This window comes from Pongo abelii, chromosome 7 (genome assembly GCF_028885655.2).
Source record: "Pongo abelii isolate AG06213 chromosome 7, NHGRI_mPonAbe1-v2.0_pri, whole genome shotgun sequence".
Classification (NCBI taxonomy): Eukaryota; Metazoa; Chordata; class Mammalia; order Primates; family Hominidae; genus Pongo; species Pongo abelii.
In genome coordinates this window covers 113,578,790-113,593,922 of record NC_071992.2, presented here as the reverse complement: position 1 = coordinate 113,593,922, position 15,133 = coordinate 113,578,790, and the positions used below count along the sequence as shown (strand labels likewise).

The following is a 15,133-nucleotide window of genomic DNA, read 5'->3' as shown; positions in this document are numbered from 1 at the left end:
AAAAGACAAGGAAGATAAGCCAATGCCTTCCAGCAAATTGAACAGTATCACTTTGCAGACTGGTGTCTCCAGGGTAAAAATGACGGTCATGTAAAGAGTGGGCTACCAAGAAGCCACCAGTATTGGATAGTATGAACATCTGGAATATTAATACTTGAGAGAAAGAACATTAGCTCAATCTTTGAAGTTCTGGTCTAGCTCTATCAAACATCTATGATATTCTCAAAAAGGTGAGGTGATAAGAAATCCAGACACAACCTGCACTAACCAGAACATGCATGATTCATCTTGGAATGAAAGCTCTCAACATGCAAAATGGTGATAAATCATTTCATTTAATAAATGTCTTATCCACTCTAAGGAACAGAGATGCAAGACAGTTGGGGCAAAGTGATACACACTAGAAAAGTGGCAACATCATTTTCTCATATGACTCAAGGCAGAAAGGCAAATTTTAATTTAATAGGCCAGTCATTAGGCAATACGTAAACAAGTAACACTGCTGGTATTCGGTAAACCGATACATGGTTCACAATACTCTCATGAAGAAGGGTATATCAGCACAATGATGTTAGCATTCAAAATAGTCAGATTTTGACATAATGATATTTTGTACATCCGAATAAAAGGAGTTTGATTTGATGTACCACTGTCTTATGTTCCACTAATATACCTTTATTCTTCTTGGAACCAACAGGAAATGATGCGGTTGTAAGTTGCTCGGTGGTAACTGTGATGGTATTTTCTATCCCAGGGATAGTTGAATCCAATGAACCAGAATCAGTCAGCACCTTATCACGTTTACGCTGCTGTCGTTTCTCTCTGTGACTAATTTTAGTTTCCCAGGCTCCTGACATAGCCCCAGAAAAAAAATGTTATTCAGTAAGGGGAAGACAAAAAAGTTATAGTTTTGGGGGAGAAAATGGGGTGGAGCACATAAAATATCATGATAAATTTAGATGTTAAGCTAAAACCAAGAGTGTTGATTATATTAACTCATCCTAAGAATGTGTTCTAATTTCATTATGTTGTTTTAGGCAACTGTTATTATTTATTCTGGTAATTTTTTTTATCAAATCTGTCATCTATGGTTTAGAAAAAATGATATATATAAGTCATCTTGTCTATCTTTTTTTATCTTGCTAGGTAGAATTGATAGGAGTATTATATATAATCACTAATAAATGGGTTTATTAGGTGGTGATAATAAATGACTTACTAAATAATTTTGTACAAAGTCTTTCAGGAATGGTATATTTGAGAACCACAGGGGAAAAACAAACAAACAAACCATAATTCCAGGAGACAAAGACAAGATGAATGACTTTTTAATTGCTCAAAATACTGAGCTTGACTTTAAATTTCAGGGCAGTTCCCTTCAGAAAAAGCACTACTGGATCCTTAACAAAAGTGTTTCCTAACAGTGTCACAGCTCTATATATTAAGGTCTACAGTAATAAAAAAGAAGAGCTAAATACAAAATTAAGTAAAACAAATGCAGCTTTTATATAATACACTTTGATAAAAAAGGATTAAAAAATTTTCTACAGTCCTTTCCCTTGCTCAAGTACCTTCATCAACTTCCTTTCCATCATGGCGTGAACTGTTTTGCACTGCTTTAGCATCTGACTTTGATTTCTTCTTATTTTTCTTTGACTGAAAGTAAAATAGAATGTTACTTAATATTTCATTATGTTTTTGAATAAGTAGGAGTCAGTAAAATACATAATGAAATGTATGATGCTGACAACTAAAAAAAAATTTAATGTTTGATTTAAAAAACTTAACATATTAAGTGGCAATAATAATCATGTAAGTTACCATTGAGTGAGTGGTTACTATGTGTTAAGTATTCTGTACTCATTTTCTTATTTATTCCTTAAAAGAAACTTGCTGGAGAAGGTATTAGTCCCATTTTAGAGATGAGGAAATGAAAACTTAGAGACGTTAAATATTAACTAAATTGTACCACATCATATTGTTAGTAAACTAAGTCATAATTAGGAACTAGGTCTGTCTGGCTCCAAAGCCTGTGCCCTTCCACATCATGCTAATATAAGTTACGTCATAAATAAAGTACTGCAATACGGTGTTTTCGAAGCAATAAAATTAAAACCTATTGCAACATGTTCAGATGAAAAATTATGTGGTGATTATTGGTTTTTGGATTGCATAAAGCAGATTGTTGCTATATCCTATGTATAACAAATTAATGAGTCAATTGTACACAGCAGGTAATATTTCGTCAGTTTCAAAGCAATGTGAAAATACCTAGGATTTGTATAGAGATGTTTAATAATTCAATCCAGATAAAATACCTACACGCATACAAGCTATGGCTGTTTTCGAATGATACTCCAATTCCCTTCTGCTAATATTATTCTATCCTTTCAAAAGCTTGCTAAAAACGAAATAAGCCATAATTTCTGTATTTCGATAAGTGCTTCCAAAAGAGAATTAACATTTATAAAATAGTATTTTTATACTTTGTATTCACTTATTTAGCTATTTATTGAGATCAGCTATGTATATATTACTGCATACTATCTTTTTTTTTTTTTTTTTTTTTTTTTTTCTGAGATGGAGTCTTGCTCTGTCGCCCAGGCTGGAGTGCAGTGGCATGATCTCGGCTCACTGTAATCTCCACCTCCCGGGTTCAAGCAATTCTCCTGCCTCAGCCTCAGGAGTAGCTGGGATTACAGGCACCTGCCACCACGCCTGGCTAATTTTTGTATTTTTAGTAGAGACAGGGCTTCATCATGTTGGCCAGGCTGGTCTCAAACTCCTGACCTTGTGCTCTGCCCGCCTTGGCCTCCCGAAGTACTGCACACTATCTTAAAGGCAGTAAATGAATTTGAGCAAGTGAGTAAGCAATGACAGAAAATTGCTTTTCCTACCAACAAAAAACCTGCATATATCTCAAGTGACATGATCTCTTCAAAGTGATTAAAAATTGTCTTTGACAAGAGATTACATTAAAAAACTAAATTTTTTTTTACTGACCTCATAATTGATTTGCATTTGTTCATTTTGCTGCATGTTCTCATTATCATTAACATGTATGTTTAATATACTGTTTTATTACAGTATGTATAATTAATATACTACTTTATTACATGTACTAGACTCACATCCACTTAAAAACAAGATGTGGAGATATCCACATACCATAATATTAACCCTTTTAAAGGCGCACAATTCAGTGGTTTTTAGTATATCTGAAGTTGCACAACTATAAAAATTATTATTTTTTGGTTTTTTTTGAGATGGAATCTTGCTCTGTCACCCAGGCTGGACTGCAGTGCCGTGATCTCAGTTCACTGCAACCTCTGCCTCCCAGGTTCAAGCGATTCTTCCGCCTCAGCCTCCCGAGTAGCTGGGATTACAGGTGCCCACCACCACATCTGGATAATTTTTATATTTTTAATAGAGATGGGATTTCACCATGTCGGCCAGGCTGGTCTCAAACTCCTGACCTCAAGTGATCCGCCTTGGCCTCCCAAAGTGTTGGGATTATAGACGTGAGCCACTGCTCCCAGCCTCAAAATTATTATTTAATCCCAAAAAAGAAACTCTGTAATGATTAGCGTTTACTCCCAGCTCCTCTTTTCTCACTGGCAACCATGATTCTACTTTCTGTCTTTGTCTTTACCATAGCCACTCTTAAGTAAAGATAACATATTGAACATATGTCAATCACAGTTGAGCAGAGGCAGCAAACTTTTTCTGCAAAGGATCAAATAGTAAATATGTTAGGCTTTGCAAGCCACAGGGTTTTGGAGCAACCAGACAACTCTGCTCACATAGCATGAAAGCAGCCACATACAATTTATAAACAAAGGGGTATGACTATGTTCCAATAAAATTTTATTTACAAAAACAGGCATCTGGCTGGATTTGGGGTGTCAGAGTTTGCTATCATTGGTCTAGAGCAGTGCTGGCCAACAGAAATATAATGCAAACCACATACATATTTTTAAAAATTTCTAGTAGACAAATTTTTAAGTTAAAATAGGTGACAATTTTAATATTTAACACAACATATCTATAATACTGTCATTTCAACATGGAATTCATATTAAAAAAGCAACACAATAAGATAGTATGTAAAAGAAAACAAAGTAAGTCTTCGAAATCTGGCATGTATTTTACACTTAACAGCAATCTCAATTTGGACTAGTCGCTTTTTTTTTTGAGACGGAGTTTCACTCTTGTTGCCTAGGCTGGAGTGCAATGGCACGATCTCAGTTCACCGCAACCTCTGCCTCCTGGGTTCAAGCGATTCTCCTGCCTCAGCCTCCTGAGAAGCTGGGATTACAGGTATGCGCTACCATGCCCGGCTAATTTTGTATTTTTAGTAGAGATGGGGTTTTTCCATGTTGGTCAGAGTGGTCGCAAACTTCCGACCTCAGGTGATCCACCCTCCTCGGCCTCCCAAAGTGCTGGGATTACAGGCGTGACCACTGCGCCTGGCCAGACTAGTCACATTTTAAGTGCTCAATATCCACACGTGGCAAGTGGCCACCATACTGGACAGTGCAGGTCCACAGGAACTAAAGTAGGTATCCCCATTTTACACATAGAAACTGAGGCCATAAAAAGTGTTTAAGATTGCTGAGTGTGGTGGCTCACACCTGTAATCCCAGCAATTTGGAAGGTTGAGGTGGGAGGATCACCTGAGCTCAGGAGGAGTATGAGACCAGCCAGGGCAACACACAGGGAGATTCTCTCTCTTAAAAAAAAAATCAGTGGGGGGTGGCGGCATGCAACTGTGGTTCCAGCTACTTGGGAGGCTGAGGTGGGAGGATCACTCAAGCCTGGGAAGTTGAGGCTGCAGTGAGCTGTGATCGTGTCACTGTATTCCAGCCTGGGTAACAGGGTGAGACCCTGTCTCAAAAAAACTCCAAAAAACAAACAAACAAAAAACAAAGAAGAGTGTCTAAAAGGCTGGGCGCGGTGGCTCATGCCTGTAGCCCTAGCACTTTGGGAGGCCGAGGCGGGCAGATCATGAGCTTAGGAGATCGAGACCATCCTGGCCAACACGGTGAAACCCCGTCTCTACTAAAAATACAAAAAATTAGCCAGGTGTGGTGGCACATGCCTGTAGTCCCAGCTACTCAGGAGGCTGAGGCAGGAGAACGGCTTGAATCCGGGAGGCGGAGGTTGCAGTGAGCTGAGATCGCTCCACTGCACTCCAGCCTGGGTGACAGAGAGAGACTCCATCTCAAAATAAATAAATAAATAAATAAATAAATAAAATAAAATAAAAGAGTGTCTAAGAGCATCATAGGGTAAAGTGGTGAAACTAGGACTAAATTCCAGTTCTGATCCACCTTACCCTCACAAATAACCTCTTATTTAGTCTCCCTACATTTAACTCTAAATACAAATTTAATCATACATTAGCTATGTCGCTTTGGGCTAAATCATTCTAAACCCTTTTCCCCAACTGTCATACGGACAAAAATTCCTACTAACCTCATATAAGGTTATTTTAAGAATTAAAACAAAAAGTGAAAAGAGTCTGTTAACTACAAAGTAGTATATATAAATAAGACTTTTTTTTTTTAAGAAGGGAGACTTTGAAAAAATAATAGAAATTATGTTTACACAGAAATACCTGGGGATTTGTAACTAAAAATCTGTACAAAAAGATTATCTTAGATTAGACTTAAATATTATTTGATTTTACTACTGCCTTTAAAAGTAATTAACAATAGGCCAAGCGCAGTGGCTCACTCCTGTAATCCCAGCACTCTGGGAGGCTGAGGCAGGCAGATCACCTGAGGTCAGGAATTTGAAACCAGCCTTGGCCAACATAGTGAAACCCCGTCTCTACTAAAAATACAAAAATTAGCCAGGCGTGGTGGCGGGCGCCTATAATCCCAGCTACTTGGGAGGCTAAGGCAGGAGAATCGCTTGAACCTGGGAGGCGGAGGTTGCAGTGAGCCAAGACCACACGCCATTACACTCCAGCCTAGGCGACAGGGCAAGACTCCATCTCAAAAAAAAAAAAAATAATAATAATAATTAACAAGAACACCCATCCTGATAAGATTAAATAAAATAATAGCTTATGAAAAGCTTTAAAATAAATATGTGATATATACTGCTATTTGCCCTGGCCATACTACTGAAGCAAACATCTTACTTCTTAGCAGCTCCACTTTAGCTAAGACTTTTGAAGGAAGCTGGTAGCATAAAGCTCTGGCTTCCTTGTTACCACAGTTCTTTTTTCCCTAACTTGTTGTCAGGCTCCACCACAGAACTGAGTGGATAATTAAACTGGTCTTTTCTTAAATGGTCTTCATACAACCAAGATTTATAAAATAACTACTATGTGTCAGACACTGTTTTAGGAGCATAGTATACATAACTAAATACAAGTCTTTACTGATAGCAACTGTGCTATAATCTAATAGGAGAATGACACGCAAATGAGACATTAGGAAAAATTCTTATCGGCTGGGAACGGTGGTGGCTCATGCCTGTAATCCCAGCACCCGGAAGGCTGAGGTGGGAAGATTACCTGAGGTTAGGAGTTTGAGACCAGGCTGGCCAACATAACAAAACCTATCTCTACTAGAAATACAAAAATTAGCCAGGCATGGTGGTACATGCCTGTAATCACAGCTACGCGGGAGGCTGAGGCAGAAGAATCGCTTGAACCCGGGAGGCGGAGGTTGCAGTGAGCCGAGATCACACCATTGCGCTACAGACTGGGCAACAAGAGTGAAATTTCATCTCAAAAAAAAATAAGAAAAAATTCTTATCTTCAAGAGTTTCCTTCCCAATATATCTTATCAATCCAATTAATTTTCGTTCTCACTTAAAAAAAAAAAAAAACCGCTGCAGATATTTCCTACCTTTTACAAGGTCTAACTTCCTTATATGACATATGATGTCTTCCACAAATTGATCTCAACCTTATATTCCTTTATTCATACATATGAGCATTTGATTCCTACAAGACTGGTATCTCTTTGAACATTCCTGTTTTTAACCAAGCTGCACTGACTGTGGGTTTTTTCTCAGAACAAAGTGCTGGAGTGATTTTCTTTGCACCTGAATCATCTGCTCCCCTACCGATGTTCAATGCCTGAAATGGCCTGTACTCATTTTTTTTTCTGACCCAGCTCACGTTCCACCCCATTTGCTTTATCTCTACCACTGTCCCCCTTTTCCTTTCCCCTAAATACATACAATCTTGCATCTCAAAACATTTAAAACTGACAAAGATTTAGCCATTTGTCACAAACTTCCTTGGGACATTTCCAGTATAGCTATACCTTTCCATATGTTCAAGTGTTCCCGGTTTCCTAATAATAATATAAGCTTCTTAAAAGCAAGAGAATAAGAGATATTTCATTATATTCTCAACAGAATCTCTCCTTCCCTTCATTTGAATGCTTCATGATCAGCACTGATAGAAGTATGCTTTTGAGGAAGCCTGTCTAGCATTTGAAATTAGCAGGGGTTCAGATGCCGCATGAAGCAAACGACCTTTAACCCAAAACCTCTGAAACTATTCAAAACAGACATCACTCAACGTATCAGAAGTCATCTCAAAAAATCTGTATGTAAATTTTCCTATCAGCTTTCATTAAAATTTCACATTATGTCTTCTTTCCATCTCATATACATAATACAGATATTACCAACAAAGTAGGCTATAATATAGTCCCATTAGAAAAAAATCTTTGTCTGTGTTATATGTTAAATACATGTATAGGCATGTGTGCACATGTATGTCCATGTATACATATACACACCATAACACTCCTAAAAGAGGAATGAGTTAAATGACAATGAATACATATCCACTGGGACTACGAACAATATTTGCACCTGGAACAGCAAATGGCTCCACTCTTTTAAATCTAGATGATGAGCTTGGTGCGGTGGTACGTGCTTGTAATCCCAGCACTTTGGAGGGGCTGAGGTGGGTCGACCGCTTGAGGCCAGGAGTTTGAGACCAGCCTGGGCAACATGGCAAAACTCTTCTCTACAAAAAATAAAAAATTAGCTGGGCATGGTGGTGCACACCTGTAGTCCTAGCTACTCGGCAGACTGAGGTGGGAGGATCACTTGAGCCCAGGAGGTCGAGGTTGCAGTGAGCCAAGATTGCACCACTGCACTCCAGCTTGGGCAACAGAGCAAGACCTTGTCTCAAACAAACAAACAAAAAATCTAGATGACGAAAAGGCTTTGATAAATAATCATTAGATCCACCATTACAACTTTCTAAACCTGCTAAAGATATATACTGAATAAGACAGATTGATAATTCCTTAGGAAATTATGATGAATAAGTTCCAAAAATTCTAATATCTTATTAGGAGTTACTCAAAATAAGCAAATAAGCAGTGCCAATACCCAACTGCTAATCAATATATGGAATATATGGTAACTCACTTAAATACCTGAGTAAATATGCCAGATAAAGGGGTCTGCTATCAATCTGTAACAGCGGGTTAAATAAGCTTGTTGTCCTTGTACTTCCATGGCAAAAAATTGAGCATAGACCCCAAAATGTTTGTTTATAAATTTTATACACATTCTACTACACTGATAGTGTATACATTTGTAAAATATAACTATTTTTAGTGATAGCAATATGAATGCACATGCTTCATTCTTTTGAATATCTTCTAAGTCCATTCATTTTAATATTTGGTATTAAATACTGTTATATTTGAAAAAGTAAGAAGATCAAAATGGAAGACACATGATTGGCCACGCTTACTGAAATATGACACTAATTTTTCAATCTAATTCTCCAACTATGCAAAAGTTTTTGTGAAAATTCAGCCAGTAAATTTTAATCTTCTTTAATTAACATCAATACATTGTTTCTGCTTGATCAGAAAGTTCTACTTTTTTGGTACTTTTCTACTTTATTATTATTATTATTATTATCATAATCATTTTGTTCTTGTTATTACCATGGGTGAGATAAGTTTTTTTGTATTTTTAACAAGTGAATTCACTAAAAAGACAAAATTTTACATCTGGTTTATAGCTATTACTTACATAGTTCCATTTAAATTCTCAAAGTAACCCTAGGTAAATGCTATTCTCTCCATTTTGTAGATGAGGAAAGGGAGGCACAAGTGATTACTAACCAACCCCCAAATCACATCATTAGTCAGGTGTTAGAACTGGAATTGCATCCTACATACTCGTGCTCTGGAATCTGGGCTGTTAGGCTATTTTTCTATTAGAAAATTGCTCCCAAGCTGGGCAGATATGAGGATTTTCACATCTAACATACAAATGCTCTTTAATAACAAATCACGCAATGATGTAAATTTGTCAGAACACACTCTTCACTGCATGAGTTTCTTTCAAAAACTGGCTATTTTCTGACATCATGTTAAGTAAGCTTTCCTTAAGTGTGAAGGGGCAGATTCAGTATAAATTCTTTGTAAAAGTATCTGATAAGCAGACAACCATTTGTCTTTACAAAAAAGATAAACAGACTTGGAACACTTCATTTTTCATAAAAGAAAAATAGGCCAGTCAAGGTGGCTCACGCCTGTAATCCCAAAATATTGGGAGGCCGAGGTGGGAGGATTGTTTGAGGCCAGGAGTTCAAGACCAGCCTGGGTGACTAAGCAATTCTGACTCTCTCTCAAAAAAAAAAAAAAAAAAAAAAAAGAAGGAAGGAAGGAAGGAAAGGAAACAGAGAGAGAAAGAGGGAGAAAGGAGAAAAAATGTATGACTCGCTTTTAAAAGTTGTTCAGCTTTATCAAAGTATTTTGCTACAATAAAGTCAATGAATCCTCTTTGTAAAATCTTTGCATCATAAAAGATGATTATCACCTTCACCCTTACTGTAATTTGAAGGTCTTCCAATCTGCAATCTGGCATTAATCTCTTTTGTCATCATAGTTTTCTAGAAATAATGTAGTAAATAAATTTCACACATGGTGGTATCTCTCCCTAACTCCCCATTTATTTTTTTGTTTAATTCCAGTCAAAGCCGTCCATCAGTGGTTTTTGTTCAGTTTTTCCGCAAACATTCAAAAAAGTTAAATAAGTGATTTACTGTTGAGAATATATCTTTGTGGATATCTCTTTAGTTGCTCACAAAAGTGGTTCCTCACATGTTTCATTATTGAAATAGAATCTAGCAAGTACCCCCAAGTTTTAATGTTAGAAACATCTGTACATTATCCCTACCAGGCTGGGTAATTTGCTCTGGTACTAATTTATTTAATATAATTAGCAACATTTTTATGCTGCATCAAACAGTATATGCTAACAAATGAATGCATTTTGGTTGGCTGTAATATTGCTTTTTGCTAATTACCATGGCAGAGGAACAAGTGTTTCCCCATAGTATTTCTTTCTCTGTTTAAATAAGACCCTCAAGAAATGCATCCAGTCATTTATAATTAAATTCAGTAAAATTTTGTCATATAGAATAATGCATAAATAAATATCTCTAAAAAAACTAGAAATGCCAGTTTTTACATTCTGAATGCTTAGATATCTTGCTAAATTAGAATAGTTTCAGAATATCATTACCTAAAATTTCAAGGCACAGTATAATTAGGCAAAGTTTTTATTTTAAATACCAAAAGTAGAAATATATTTTTATTTCAAAACCCCTTCTTGATGATTTCACTATCTGGACCAATTTATATAACATCTGATTAAATCATCATAACTTCATGGTGATGTAGCTGACAGAGTTCTTACTAGAAATAAGTGTCTACTTCCTTTTTCTTTTCTTCTTTTTTTTTTTTTTTGAGACAGGCTTTCACTGTTGCCCAGGCTGGAGTGCAGTGGTGTGATCAAGGATCACTGCAGCCTTGACCACCTGGGCTCAAGTGATCCTCCTACCTCAGCTTCCCACGCAGCTGGGACTATAGGCATGCGTCATCACGCCTGGCTAACTTTTGCATTTTTGTATTTTTTTTTTTTTTTTTTTGAGATACAGTCTCACTCTGTCGCCCAGGCTGGAGTGCAATGGTACAATCTCAGCTCACTGCAACCTCCACCTCCTGGGTTCAAGCAATACTCCTGTCTCAGCCTCCTGAGTAGCTGGGACTACGGGCACGTGCCACCACGCCCAGCTAATTTTTTTGTATTTGTTAGTAGAGACGGGGTTTCACCATGTTAGCCAGGATGGTCTCGATCTCCTGACCTCATGATCTGTCCACCTGGGCCTCCCAAAGTGCTAGGATTACAGGCGTGAGCCACTGCACCTGGCCAATTTTTGTATTTTTTGTAGAGACAAGGTTTCACCATGTTGCCCAAGCTGGTCTCGAACCCCTAGGCTCAAGCAATCCACCCACCTTGGCCTCCCAAAGTGCTAGGATTGCAGGCGTCAGCCACCACACACAGCTGAGTATTTCTAATATTAGACAATACGCAAACAATAAGTGATATCACTTATTAGAGTGGCAAAAAGTACATGTTGGCAGCAAGAGTAGATCTATTCAAATGGCTAACTGCCCCCTTAGCAGATTTTGACAGAGAATTGCAAAGCACAAAGAAAGGCATAGTGTACAATTCATGCCAAAAAGATCAATTTAAGGAGTATAATCTATTATCTGTATAGTACCAAAAGTATCACAAGGGGGATACTGTACAAATTTTAAGTGACACTATCCTTATCATTAAGATACTTTTTGCATCCCAGAGACAAACCATAAAGGTAAAAATAAATAAATAAAAATAAAACATTTTCTGTGGCCAGGTGTAGCGGCTCAAGCCAGTAATCCCAGCACTTTGGGAGACAGAGGTGGGAGGAGCACATGCATCCAGGAGTTCGAGAACAGCCTGGGCAATACAGTGAGACCCTGTCTTCACAAAAAATACAAAAATTAACCAGGCATGGTGGTGCACGCCTGTAGTCCCACCTACTTGGGTGGCTGAGGTGGGAGGATCACCTGAGCCGGTAAGATTGAGGATGCTGTGAGCCATGATTGTACCACTGCACTCAGCCTGGGCAACAGAGTGAGAACCTATCTCAAAAAAAAAAAAAAAAAAAAAAGATAACCTATTTGCAATTAGCCATTTATACAAGGTAGGTAGCCAGGTTCTAAATGTAATTCTTTTTTTTTTTTTGTAGACAGGGTCTGGCTCTGTTACCCAGGCTGGAGTGCAGTGGCATGATCTCGGCTCACTGCAACCTCTACCTCCTGAGCTTAAGCCATCCTCTCACCTCTGCCTCCGAAAGAGCTGGGACTACACGCATACGCTACCACACCAGGCTAATTTTTGTATTTTTTGAAGAGACAGGGTTTTGCCATGTTGCCCAGGCTAGTTTTTCAAACTCCTGAGCTCAAGCAATTTGCCCACCTCAGCCTCCCAAGTGCTGGGATTACAGGTATAAGCCACCTTTGCCTGGCCCTGAATGTAATTTTTTTTTTTTTTTTTTTTGAGACAGAGTCTTGCTCTGTCACCCAGGCTGGAGTGCAGTGGCACGATCTCGTCTCACTGCAACCTCCACCTCCTGGGTTCAAGTGATCTTGTGCCTCAGCCTCACGAGTACCTGGGACTACAGGTGCATGCCACCACACCCAGCTAATGTTTGTATTTTTAGTAGAGACTGGGTTTCGCCATGTTGGCCAGGCTGGTCTCAAACTCCTGACCTCAGGTGAGCTACCCGCCTCAGCCTCCCAAAGTGCTGGGATTACAGGTGTGAGTCACTGTGCCCAGCCCTGAACGTAATTCGTATTCAATTTATTAATTCTCTATTCTAGATGTACTGGTCCTTAAAAATTTGGTGAACTGACATCTTTAATATTTATAGCCCTATAAACATCTAAACATTTTGGTGGTAATGCCAGAAGTGGTAAAGGAACGAGAGCATGAATAAAAGGGAATGCTGGCTGGGCACAACAGCTCACACCTGTAATCTCAACAATTTGGGAGGCCGAGGCAGGTGGATCACTTGAGCCCAGGAGTTCAAGACCAGCCTGGGCAACACGGTGAGACCCCATCTCTACAAAAAATAAAAAATTAGTTGGGTGTGGTGGTGCATGCCTGTAGTCCCAGCTACTTGGGAAGCTGAGGTGGGAGAATCACTTGAGCCCGGGAGGGCAAGGTTGCAGTGAACCTTGGTCATGCCACTGCAGTTCAGCCTGGGTGACAGAGCAAGACTCTGTCTCAAAAAAAAAAAAAAAAAAAAAAAGAATGCTGAGTATTTTCTTGCTATGATGTTTTGGTGCAGACTACTGACTGGTGTATAAGGTTTTCAACTAACTCAAGGAAAAAAGTGTTCTATTTTCTGAGATTTTTGTTTTCTCTACTTCTATTGTGTCAACATTCTTTCATTTTTGTAATAGTAACAATGTTTTTTAAAATGTACTTGATGAAATTAAAATTGCTTTAGAGTCAATTTCATCCACTTCCTGGCCAAATATGGCAAGTTCCTATGTTATATTGCTTCACATTTTGGCACTATTTATTTTTCTGACTTGTCCCAAATATATATACAAACTGGGCATGGTTAAATGGGAAAGCATGGATTATCCAAGAAGCATACTAGTTATATTTCACTATTTTGCCTATACCAGCAGTTCTCCATCTTAGTAACCTTGTGATACAATATCAGGATGAGAGTGTGAAAACTGTCACAAATCTCCTCAAAAGTAGAAAAGTCTGCAATTGATTTTCCCCCTTTTGGTGGGGTTTAACTTAAAGGAGATTCAAGGTTATTCCACTTGGTACTATTGTTATTTTCCTAAATGGAAGAAGTAGGAGAATTGCAGGTGCAGGGAAGTGCCCACAACCTGTACTTTATCTCTATCTCCTTACCCTGTTTGATTTTTTTTCTCATTTTTGTTCTTTTCAGAGACAGGGTCTCTGTTGTTCTGGCTGGAGTGCCAGTGACTTGATTACAGCTTGCTACAGTCCCAAACTCCGAGGCTCAAGTGATCCTCCCACCTCAGCCTCCTGAGTAGCTGGGACTACAGGTGCATGCCACCATGCCTGGCTAATTAAAAAAATTTTTTTGATTAACTGATTTTTGAGACAGGGTTTCACTCTGTCGACCAGGCTGGAGTGCAGTGGTATGATCTTGGTTCACTGCAACCTCTGCCTCTTGGACTCAAGCAATGCTCCTACCTCAGCCTCCCAAGTAGCTGGGAATACAAGTATGCACCACCATGCCTGGCTAATTTTTATACGTTTTGTAGAGACGGGGTTTTGCCATGTTGCCCAAGCTGGTCTTGAACTCTGGAGCTTAAGCTATCTGCCCACCTTGGCCTCCGAGAGTGCTGGCATTAAAGATGTGAGCCACTGCACCTGGCCGATTCCTGTGCCCCCCCGCCCCCGCCCCCCTCCAAGACAGAGTTTTGCTCTTGTTGCCTAGGCTGGAGTGCAATAGCGCGATCTCAGCTCACTGCAACCTCCACCTCCTGGGTTCAAATGATTCTCCTGCCTCAGCCTCCCAAGTAGCTGGGATTACAGGCGCCAGCCACCATGCCCTGCTAATTTTTTGTATTTTTAGTAGAGACAGGGTTTCAGCATGTTGGCCAGGCTGGTCTTGAACTCCTGACCTCAGGTGATCCACCCACCTTGGCCTCCCAAAGTGCTGGGATTACAGGCGTGAACCACCGTGCCCGCCTAAATTTAAAAAATTTTTTGTACGGGTGGGGTCTCACTATGTTGCCCAGGCTCATCTTGAACTCCTGGCCTCAAGAGATGCTCCCTTCTTGGCCTCCTGAAGTGCTGGGATTACAGATGTGAGCCACCATGCCTGGCCTAATTGTTTTCTTTCATAGCACTTACCACCAGACAGTAGAGAATATGCTTATATTTTTAGTTGCTTTCCCGACTAAGTTTCACGAGAGTAGGGGCTCTTGTTTTATCAACTGTTGTATTTCTAATGCCTACAGTAGTACCTTGCACGTGGAAGGTATTCAGCTAATTTATGAGTAACCAATGAAAGAGCCTAAAATTAGACTGAATTACATATAGCCGTGTCTACCTAACTCTTATTCGGTCCCTCCACTCAAATAAAACCTCTGAGCTACTATATTTGTATACATGATCCATCATCCAAGTCATTAAATTATTTAAATATGTCTGGTGTGGGCCCATAAGACATGGTACACGGCACAAGCAACATGGCTAAAATCACAATCTTAAGACATTTACAAGAAACCTCTCT

General features: G+C 39.0%; 1 protein-coding gene across 4 annotated transcripts in view; it reads right to left on the bottom strand.

Annotated features, from left to right (window-relative positions):
- The window catches only part of MTDH (metadherin), an 85,591-nt gene that overhangs the window by 41,177 nt on the left and 29,281 nt on the right, over positions 1-15,133 (bottom strand). For all 4 annotated transcript variants that reach the window (XM_002819305.6, XM_009243973.4, XM_054519189.2 and 1 more), the window contains exons 3-4: positions 1,572-1,656; positions 674-850 (exon numbers count right to left, since the gene is read on the bottom strand). In XM_002819305.6, the coding sequence (XP_002819351.3) occupies positions 674-850; positions 1,572-1,656 (262 nt within the window). The remainder of the gene's footprint in view (positions 1-673; positions 851-1,571; positions 1,657-15,133) is intronic.